Below are 11,062 nucleotides of genomic sequence, written 5' to 3'. Positions count from 1 at the left end.
GAGCGAGGAGGGGGCAAAGCCCTGCCGAAGAGCAGCCGGGGGGCTGCAGCGGGGGCTGCCGGCCCAGGGGAGGAATCGGCCTTTCCTCCAAGGCCCCCCAGGCGCGTCTGCCCGCACGAACCAGGGATTCCCCCTTTGCGGCTACTTTGCAACTGTCCCCCCGCCGGCCAGGTAAGCGAGCTCTGCCTTGGGATGGGGCTGGGCGCAAAGCGAGGGGGCTTTGGGGGGCTCCCAGCGGCTTTCTGATTGCCCTGGGTCCCTCTCGGAGCGGTGGTAGAGATGGATCCTCGCCTCGCCTGCAAAGAGGGGATGGAGCTGAAGCGGGGTCCGCTGGGAGGGGACCAGTTGGGAAGATGCAGCCCTGGATCCCCGGAGGTGGGGGCCAAGGGAGTTCTTGCAACGAGCCAACCGTCCCAGGACAAAATCTGATCGAGTAGCGAGCCCCCCCCCCCCCCCGCCCTTCCCCTCTCCCCCCGCCTTGTCCATTTCGGCCCCAGTCCGGCTCTGGGGTGCGTCTAAGCGCTGCGTGTCCATTGCTGTTTTGCAGCCGGGCTGACTCCCATCCCGGTCCCTCACCATGTTAGACGGGTTGAAAATGGAAGAGAATTTGCAGAACGCGCTGGAGACCTCGGCCCCGTTCTCCTCCTTGCTGGGTAAGTTGCAAGAAACTTCCCGTGCTGATCTCGCCCCAGGGTTGAGGGGGCCGGGAGGGGGACCCCGCATCCCACCCGTTGGACAGGGAAAAGAAAAGGCTTCTGCGTCTTACGAGGGCGTGAGGCGCTGCGCAGCTCCTCTCCCCTTGCTGCCCCGGTAAGAGACCAGGGGTTCGGCTCGGTTTCGTGCGCTCTCTGGGGCAATGGTTGATTTCAAGCCCCTGGTGAAATCTGACGTCCCTCCAGCCGCGCAGATCCAGCTTCCCCCTGAAATCTCGGTCCAGCCTAAAGCTGCGGTTAAATTGGGCCTTTTCTTCCCTGCCCTTCCCGCACTCCGCTACCGAATGCATGTGTGAATGTGCCGCTCACGTTCTCAGAGCGAGAAGGCAAGAAATCGGATTTAGCCAGAGCCTCAGCAAAAGTTTGCACGATTTCACTCCGGTGGGCACGCGCCCTGGTTCCAGTGACCAAGAATAAACAGCCCGGTTAGGTGCATACATTACCCCCCTCCCCCCAGTTTAGAACTAATTTCCCACCTGTGAGAAAGTTACAAATAAAATCAAGTGTAGAAGAACCAGGGATCGAAATCCGCAGCCTTTGTGCGTGGAGCAGGCGGGGGATTCTGCTTTTTTCTTCACCCGGGATTGTCTTTTGTTTTTGTTAAACAGGCCTTGAAAAATCAAAATAAAAACTATTTGAAAATTGCCTTCCAGAATATTAGGCTAGGATTCAGGAAAACGGGCGATTTTTCATTGAATCGTTTGTTTTTTAATTGTCTTCCCCACTCGTAAAAGAAATGAAAAATATCCAGCTAATTTACGATGTTAATGGATTTTTAAAAAAGAATGAACCTTTTAGATCTCTCTCTCTTTGTTGCTTTGATTAGTAATAATAATAAACATAATAATTACAGTGTTGGAAATCACAGATTGGTGCAGATAGCATTGTGGAATTTATACCGATGGAATGTGTACAAATTTACCATCTCAGATACCATTCCTGTTATTCTATAGCGCGTTTCTCTATATTAGTTACACTAATTTTTGTTTCTAACTATAGATCTATAACACAAAAATGTAGTATGTGTATATATATAAAACATACATATATACTCACAAATATAGTGTGCACATATAAGATATATAGACTACATATTTGTGGAATCTAAATCTATCTATCTATCTATCTATCTATCTATCTATCTATCTATCTATCTAGATTAGTTTAAGAGGAAAATACCCATATTTTGAAGAATGTTTAGTCCTTGTAAGAAATACCTAATTCCAGAATAGATGACTTAAAACTAAATTCGTGTTCAAGTACCACAGTTCAACTGTTGATAAAAAATCTTAAAATTCAAACGAGTGAGATTTCTTCTTTTAATTAGCTGAAGTGTTTTCTTTTTCGTCTTCATTTCACTTCTCTATTAGCACGAGGCACAACATTTCCCCTTTGATGATATCTGCTTCTAGTTTTTGTTGATTTATAAATTCTCTCCTTATCTCGTGAGTCAAACGGGTTCCTTTAGGATTATTTCGACCCCAAACATTTCATTCTTTTAATGCCACTTTTTAAAAAAATGTGTCATGGCGGGGGATAGCTCCTAACATGGGGGCGGGGGGCGCTTTCGTGAGCATAAACACGAATTTAAATAAGGAAGGTTAATTCTTTGAAAAACTAACCGCTTCCCATCGAGATGTTTATCTCCATAGTGGATTTCCTGCCGATCATCTTTTGCCATCTTTGGGAGGTCAAATATTTTTGTTATTTTCCTACAAATTCGTTTAGGGGAAAAAATGACAAAATATTCTTGAGACTCGAGTCTGACTCGCACCCGCTCAGTTGCGGAGGGGACACACCAGACAGCGGGCAGTGTATTTTCTCGCCTGTGTCCCCCTTGCGTGGTGTATATTTCTAAGGCGCGTGTATGCAAATCCCACGGGTTTGTGTCAGGGAGGCCTGGGAATCCTTGCTCTGGTGAAATAAGTTCACCGGATCATTTCTCTGCCCAGAAAACATCCCCTGCCGTTGGAACGATCGTTTTGGTTTGCTCAGGCCCCCCGCTCTTCCAAGAAGAGGCACAAAAAGCCCAAGGAGCCTCTGGAAGTGGCTCGTGACTCATGTGAGACCCACAGCCTGGGGTCGTTGGGGAAGGGAGGCCGGGGGAAGGGGCCTTTTTGCTGCCCATGGTGCCACCCCTCTCTGTGTTTCTTTGGTCGCAGGCAGAGCCGTGAGCCCCAAGTCGGTGTGCGAGGGCTGCCAGAGGGTGATCTCGGACCGGTTTCTGCTGCGGCTCAATGACAGCCTGTGGCACGAGCAGTGCGTGCAGTGCGCCTCTTGCAAGGAGCCTCTGGAGACCACCTGCTTCTACCGCGACAAGAAGCTCTACTGCAAGCTCGACTATGAGAAGTAAGTTGAGCGCGATCGCCTCCGCCCCGGGCGGCAGGACGGACGGACAGATCGGCCGGCCAGCCCCCACTCCGGTCCTTTCAGAGCGCGATCTCTGCCCGGAGAAAGGCCTGTCCTGAAGGCCGCAGGTCCGGGTCTGATCAGCGGGGAGAAGCGATCTGAGAACGGAGCTGCTGGGCCGGGGGAGCGAGGGCCGGTGCGTGGCAATCAGGTGCATCGCTTTGCTTTGCAATGCCCGCAGCTGGAGCGCAGCCACAGTGTGCCCGAGCCTCCCGCATGCACGAGGCTACCGACGGGCTAAGGGCGATGCCCAGCAGCTGGCCAGGGCGGGCTTCGCTGCACGGGACTATTTCCCTCCGTCGCTTCTCACTCAGACGCGTCCCTAGTGTCTGGGCTGCGGCTCTGTGTTCGGGACACTCTGGGGGCGCAGCCGGACCCCCAGCGGGTGAGATTGTGTCTGTTTCCTGTTGTGTGGAGCCCACCGCCTTGCTAAGGCTAGAGGGCGGGGGGACAACTACAAGTGTTGCAAGGGCTGCAGTTTCAGAAGGGCCCTGTGCACTCGGGAGCCCGTGGAAAGCCAACGGGATTCGGGTTCCTGAAAGGCCTTAAGTGGCCCCTGGAGCGGGTGGATTCTTCAGGGGCACACAGGCTGTATTTGCCACACAGAACTCTGCACACACACTATGTCCCAGCGGGATATCTGCTGGGTTGTTCCACACCACTTCCCCAAGCCCTTCTATGTAGCTTTAAAAATGGGGATTCCTGGTTTCTTTCACATGATCTCAAATGCACCCAAAGTATTTATCTAAGGAGCTTACCAGCCCCCCATCACTGCAGTGTCTGAGCACCTCCCAATCTTCCGTGTGTTCGCCCTTACACCCTATTGCACAGATGGGAGAACTGAGGCACCCAGAGATTAATGGCGAAATTCTGGTCCCATTGGGCTCAATGGCAAAACTCCCATTCACTTCAGTGAGGGCATGATTTCATTCTAGGTGACTTAGCCAAGCTTCCACGGGGAATCGAACCCGTATCTGCAGAGTCCCAGTCTTGGGACTAACCCTGCAGGGCTGGAAAGGTGGGGAGAGGGGGCACCTTCTTGTTAAGACGAGGAGTGGGGCCTTGCTCCTGATGTCTTCACCCAGGCAAGACTTCTCTTGACTTCAGCAGGAGTTTGACTTGGGTGAGAACCACAGGATGTGGCCTTTTGTAGGTACTGGTGTGGAATGGGAGTCCCTCTTGTTCTATTTCCCATTCAAATCCTTCTGCAGTGCTAAAGGCAGGGCTGGGGGGATGTTTGGAGAGCAAGGAGCTTTCTCCCCCAGCATAGGGGATGGAAGCAAGAGTGGCCCTGGAACTGCTACTTTCCCACAGACACAGCACCCCATGGAACCACCCTCCCCTCCAGACTGCATTGCCCCAGGGACCTCTTGATGCCAATTGGGCAGAGGGGATAGATGGGGGTTTACAGGGATTCCCTGAATCAGGTGTATGCATAATAATTCACCAAAGGGCGGCAAGTAAGTTCTCTGCTGAGAGCCAGTAGCTCACTGGTACCGTAATCATTGTGTGATGTATCTACAGATAATAGTTAAGAAGTTTTGTATCTACTCTGGAAATTATTCTCTTAAAAGCATTGACATTGAAAGCAGGTCAACAGAGGTGACATTTCCCTCTCTCTCTTATTCCCTGGGTTGGGCTCCCTGTGGCTGCTAGGGAGGGCTTGTGATTCCCTGCACAGCTCCTCCAGGCCTGCGTGCTGCCTTTTACTATGGGTGCTACCTACATGGCAGAGCTGGACCCCCAGGATGGCCTGCTTCAAAGCCCGTTTAAAGCCAATGGAAAGAATCCTACTGCTTTAAAGGGGTTTTGGATCAGGCCCTTGGCAAACCAGGAAAATGGGGCCAGATCCTGCTGCCACTAAAGTCAGTAGCAGTTTTGCAGGTTTCTCAGTGTTTAATGCTGGGGCTCATTTTCCCAGGTTCTACGAGTTGTTTAGTTTGTGTCTTTGCAGGGGTGTGCTGGTGGGAGGCCGGCCGTTCGTCCCACATTAAGCCGGACAGCCCTCTTTTTTCCTATGGTTTTGTCCCCTGTGCCGTATCCTGGATGGGCAACACCAAAGAGCGCACCACTCTGCCCCAGGAGGTGTGACCACGCATGTGAGGTCATGCCAGCGGCTCTTCAAAATCTCGTCCTCTGGGTGGCAGGGCGGGGTCACATAGGTGAGGGTGGGCCCATGCCCTTCCTGGAAGTACCATAATGTCCAGTATGCTGGAGATGCATCAGTGGCCACCCAAGTTTGTGGGCCAGTGGGCTTGTTTAACAGGGCACTTCCCAGGAGTCAAATGTTCAGACTTTTATGCATGAGAATACTACACATATTGACAAGCCCCATGATATTCATTCAGAAACACTGGAAATGTATCTGATATATTAGAAAACTGAGTATACTGGCAAAGTTCTTCTCTCGCCATGTTAATAAGGAGAGTGTATTCTAGGGCAAAGCTTATATTTCGCTAAAGCGGCTTCTGTAACTTCCCTTTAAGGCCTGTGTAGAGGACATGAGTTTAATTACTGCAGCTACAAGTAAAGTTTGAAGCAGAATTTGTGAGAGTGGAAGCTTGGCGTTGTTTTCAAACGCTCAGGGAAACAAGGAAAGAACTCTCTGAAGCTGAAATGAAAGGAAGAGGTTCAGCTAAAAAAATTAAAAACGGTTGTGTTTTTTTTGGTCTCATGCCTTGATATGTGTGTGTCGTGTTAATCCATTGGTAAAAATATAGCTGCAAGTTTTAGTACTTTGTGGGATTAAAAGCAATGTAACGTGTCCTCTTTAAAAAAACAAAACAAAATGAGTCTTCAGAACATACTTCCTTGCTATTATGGTAGTGAAGGGAAAATATGATGAAATGTCAATATAAACACCTGCCTAAGTTGCCGTACGCTTGGCTTTTGAGGTTGTGCCTTATATATGTCTGTTTTCATGGCTTCTGAACGTTTAGCTAGAAAAGGGGCCCAGTCCTGCTGCCTTTACTCATATGGATCTACCTTATTGAAATAAGATGTCACAGTGTAGTCACTGAGCCAGATTTGCAACTGGGGCACATTGCAATAGCTCTGTTGAAATGCACCGAGCAATGCTGATTTCCACCAAGTGGAGGGGATCTGGCTGACTGGGACTCTTTGCATGAGTAAGAACTACTTGGGAAAATGGTTCCAACCCAGAGATAGATAGAGAGATACATACTCAGAAATATATACAAATGAAAAGCCAATTTATTGTGAATATACCCACTTGATCTAATTATTAGATGGTTTCATTTTATTACTAACTTTTTACTAGAAATAAAAAAAACAACTCGTTGACAGTATAATTATAAATTAAATTAGTTGTTACCTCATAGACTCATAGACTCATAGACTTTAAGGTCAGAAGGGACCATTATGATCATCTAGTCTGACCTCCCGCATGATGCAGGCCACAAAAGCTGACCCACCCACTCCTGGAATAATTCTCTCCCTTGACTCAGCTGTTGAAGTCCCCAAATCATGATTTAAAGACTTCAAGTCGCAGAGAATCCTCCAGCAAGCGACCCCTGCCCCATGCTGCGGAGGAAGTATTAAGTATTAAGGGCTCAGTCCTACACCGTTGAAGTCAGTGGGAGTTTTGCCATTGAATTCTGTGGGAACAGGATCAGACCTTTAAGGAGGTGAAAAATACAGAAGTTAAGGGAACACAGCAGAATGGAGACAGTATGAGTTACAATGGGTATGCAGATTGTTTTCATACAAGATAACCAGATCACGTTAATTAGTGTGACAGCATAGAGAAGAGCGGGGAAAAAACCCAAAGATCTCTATACTCTTTCAGTTTCTTTTAGCTGTATTGAGATTTCCCACACTTGTATGTTTTTAATAACTATTTTCCAAACCTACTAATCTTCCTCTCATTCTGCTTATAGTTTGGTTTCTTCATGTGCCAGATTTAGTGACAATTGCTTAGAAGATATATTCTGGCTGAGATCCACATAGAGATGCACACAAACAGGCCCACAGTCTTGATATGTATTGTATTGGCATTATTAGCATGAAATTAACGTGGAGAGAGCAGTTAATATTGGAAACATCTAATTATTCTAAACTAATCTATGATTCTGTAATGGTTAGTTATTATTGTAGGTGATTTATAAGTTAGTTCTGTTGGCTCAGTTTCCAAAGGTAAGCTCCTAAATATTACGTCCAAAATCTCATCCAGGGGTACTTAAATGAGAGTTTATGAATGTAAAATAGTTGTTTATTGGCCTAGACCTTCTTCCATACAAATCAATGGCAAAGCTCTCGTTGACTTCAGTGCCAGCAGGATTGGATCCCATGGTGAAATCTTGGTCAGTTGAAGTCAATGGGAGGTTTGTCATTTAACTCAATGGGGCCAGTATTTCACCTATGTGTCTAGATGCTGATTTAAAACAAAATTATCCAGATGAGGGATTTGGACAAACTTTATGGTGGCTTTAAAAAACATTTTACCTAAGAGAAATAGTTACATTTCCCCAGTATCTGCAGCATTTCTTTCTGCTTGCAATGGGATTCAGATTTCATTCATAAAGAGTTTAGAAATGAGTATTAGATGTTCTGGTATGTATTTATGGACGGGTATAAGCACATCAGTAGAAAGCGTTACAGATGGTTCTAATAAGAGCAGGTTGGGGATTTTTCAACTAAATATTTTTCACCGAAAAACGCCAATTTGCGAAGCAGCCTCGGGTTCAGTGAAGCATCCGACTTGAAAAATGTTTGGTTTAAAATAAAGTTTCCGTTGCTTTGAGTCGAGGCGACTTTTCCAGATTGTGACTTTTCGGCCCAATTGAAGATGGGGAAAATTTTTCAAAATGTCCAAAATTGGCACAGGGCAGGAAAACCTTTTCTTCCCAGCCTGAGTTATGACCAACTGATTTATTGGCTCTATAATAATTGATTAACCATTTCTTAAAACATCTATTAATCATTTATTACCCCTTTATAAAGCTTTTATGAATGGCACCTTAACGTAAAACATGAAGGGGAATCCATTAACAATTGCAAATACTGAAGTTGCCTAAATCCAAATACTCACATAAGCACTAATCCTGCCATTCAGTACACAGCACTAAGCCCTGGGTATCTTGATAGCAGAATCAGGGGGAATAATGAATGAATGACATTTAATACAGTAGTGCCTACCGACCAACCAAGATAGGGACCCCATTGTGGTAGGGCTGTAAAAACAGAGTACTAGACACTTCCTGCCCTGAAGAGGCAGACTGACACAGGCTAGGGGGAAAGAGAACAAGCCGAGGGACGATGGGAAACATTATGTTAGTTCCACGATTTTTATTTGTGGTAGTGTTTAGTTAGGAGGAGTTGAGCTGGGAATGCTCATCTTCCCCAAACTCTCCATGGCAGGGAATTGTGAAGCCATTAGAAGGCTGTGACTACAGCCCTGAGGCAGTGTGGGGAGGAGGGGGGAGCCTTCCCTGGCTCCCTTCATAGCCTTCTGCATTAAGCAGGGCTGATGCAGATACCATTTCCTTGGTGCAGAGGGGCTCCTGTGAAGCCACTTTGCCTGTAATACCCACTGCACTGCCCCTAGGCAGGGCCCCAAGTATTGCTCACCTCATGGTGCAACCAAACAAGCCAGTATTTAGATATTCTTACTCCCTCTTCATTTGGCATAGCGTTCTCTTACAAATGCCCCGAATGTCTCAGGAATTTGCAGAATTTATTTTAGTGCTCAAGGAAGATATTTGTGGTGCGTGTGTGTGTGTGTGTGTGTGTATTTGGCCTGGGTCACCTCTTTTTCTGTTCATGAACAGACCCCGATTTCCTCCACTTGACTAGCTCATTAGAAATTATTTGCCCACTGATTTCTCCGAATATTGCCGGGTCTGCAGATGATTTGCAAGCCGTTCATTGCAAGCATTTGAAATTTGAAACTGGTGTCCTTTGGATTGGACACAGAGGTCAGCTGGCATTGTTTCTGTTCCCTGAGTGGATGAGGGTGAATCTTGGAATCAGGTTTGCACAGTGCATACTTGTGATCTCGGGGTCAAAATTCACTTTCTGGGTGAAATTTGCCCATGTGCATAGAGCCAGCCCCAGCTAATTAAGGTTCCATTTATAAACAGCAACTCTGAAGCCTTATTTTGTGAACTAGCAAGTCTTAAATGGTGCATGGCACTTGTGCTGGCCATCAGCACAGGCGTGAGTTTCACCCAAAGATGATAACGTTCTGTGGAATGGGCCCTGACTTGGAATCCAGGGCCTGCGTCTGTTGAAGTCCAGGGCGTTTTTGCTTTAATGGGAGCAGAATCTGGCCTCAAGTTTTCATTGTTACTTACATGTGTTTGTGAATCAAGCCTAGACATTTCCCAGTGCGGGTGAAATTGATCATTACAGAGCAGTTGGGGTCAGACATTTTAGGAGCAGTGCGGAATATTGGTGTCGGTGTAACCGACTGCTGAGCCTGTACTACCTGTCCTCCTTGTACCCAAACCACAGAGCATAGGAGTCTGTTACAGCCTCCACCCCAGGGGGCTGGCTCTTTAGCTCAACTGTAGCAGCTCAGGTTTCAGGTCTGGATGTCCCTGCTTCAGTCCCCAGTGTGTTATTGGCCAAGATAGCAACCATGACACTATGATCACCAGCCGTTCACACCAAATCAAACTGTGCGCAGCTCAGTAAATCTGAAAAGATTTTGGAAAACCTTTCCTTGGAAGAAATGACCTTGTTTAGAAAGGGAAGTAGGTTGAGAAAGTGAAGTCTGAATTTCTATATAGCCAACGACTGGCAAAATTATTAAAGGCCTGATCCAAAGCCCATTGATATCAATGAAATGTCTCCTGTTGACTTTGGATGAGGCCCTAAACTGGGGAGGGATGCCAGTTGCAACTGGGATGCATAGGTGCCATCTTTATGAGTTGCTGAGGGATGCTCGACCCCCTGCTCCACCCCAGGCCCCGCCCCCACTCCATCCCTTCCCCCAAGCCCCTGCCCCTGCTCTGCCCTGTTCTGCCCCCTCCCCCAAGCACACCCCACCCTCGCTTCTCCTCCTCCTCCCCCTCCCCCAGCACCTCCTGGACGCTGCTAAACAGCTGATCCGTGGCGGGTGGGAGGTGCTGGGAGGGAGGGGGGGAGCTGATCTGTGGGGCTGCCGGTGGGTACTGAGCTCCCACTATTTTTTTTCCATGGGTGCTCCAGTCCCGGAGCACCCATGGGGTCGGCGCCTACGCTGGGAAGTTTTTGGGTATTAAAAACGTAGATGATAAACATTCTGGATTTCATCATTGCTGCGGAGTTTGGGTTGGTATTTTTATTTATTTTTGGGGTACAAACACATTACTCACAGATCAAAACTACATCTGTAGTTGCTCATATAAAGCTGCACTTGTGAAGCCAGTCACAGCCGTTTGCTTTGGCTTTTAGTTTTTATTTTTTTTGGCACAGCTGCTGGTAAAATGAAACAGAGGGGAAAAAATAACACTCAGAAAAATAAGAACCATACATTGACAAGCATGTTAGTTTCTTGTGGCTCAGGGGCTGAAAATCAGAGCCCTTGAAAGTTTAATGTGTATCTAGGCCCAGCCCAGAATTAAACAATAACCGAAAACATTTCTTTTTCAGAATCCGCCCTCTCCCCCCAAATTTAATGAGCTGGGACACTGTTTGAGACCCTCCCTTTTTAAATGTAAACAGACTTTACAAGGTAAAAACATGAACATGATTTTATGTGGCAACATTAAAACAGCACACAATGGTATTTATAGTGTGAGAAAATGACCTAGGAGAAAGGATAGGGAACCAAGGAATTGTGGGGCAGATTTTCCATTGACTTTCGGTGGGATTTGTGCTCCTAAATCCCTTAGTGAAATATTTATATTCTCCTTAATGAAAGGAAATGTTTCTTCTTATTTAGTCTCCAGGTGGCTTAGGTGTTTTTTTTTTTTTTCTCACCTGCAAGGAACAGA

The 11,062-nt window shown here is 47.1% G+C and overlaps 1 protein-coding gene across 1 annotated transcript in view; it reads left to right on the top strand.

Moving 5' to 3' along the window:
- Positions 1-577: 577 nt before the first annotated feature.
- LMX1A (LIM homeobox transcription factor 1 alpha) overlaps positions 578-11,062 on the top strand; it is a 140,447-nt gene continuing 129,962 nt past the window's right edge. Inside the window, exons 1-2 of the mRNA XM_065409783.1 lie at positions 578-653; positions 2,876-3,062. Coding sequence (XP_065265855.1) covers positions 578-653; positions 2,876-3,062 — 263 coding nt within the window. The remainder of the gene's footprint in view (positions 654-2,875; positions 3,063-11,062) is intronic.

The sequence above is a fragment of the Emys orbicularis genome, chromosome 8 (genome assembly GCF_028017835.1).
Source record: "Emys orbicularis isolate rEmyOrb1 chromosome 8, rEmyOrb1.hap1, whole genome shotgun sequence".
In the NCBI taxonomy this organism is placed as follows: Eukaryota; Metazoa; Chordata; order Testudines; family Emydidae; genus Emys; species Emys orbicularis.
This window is presented reverse-complemented; position numbering and strand designations above follow the sequence as displayed.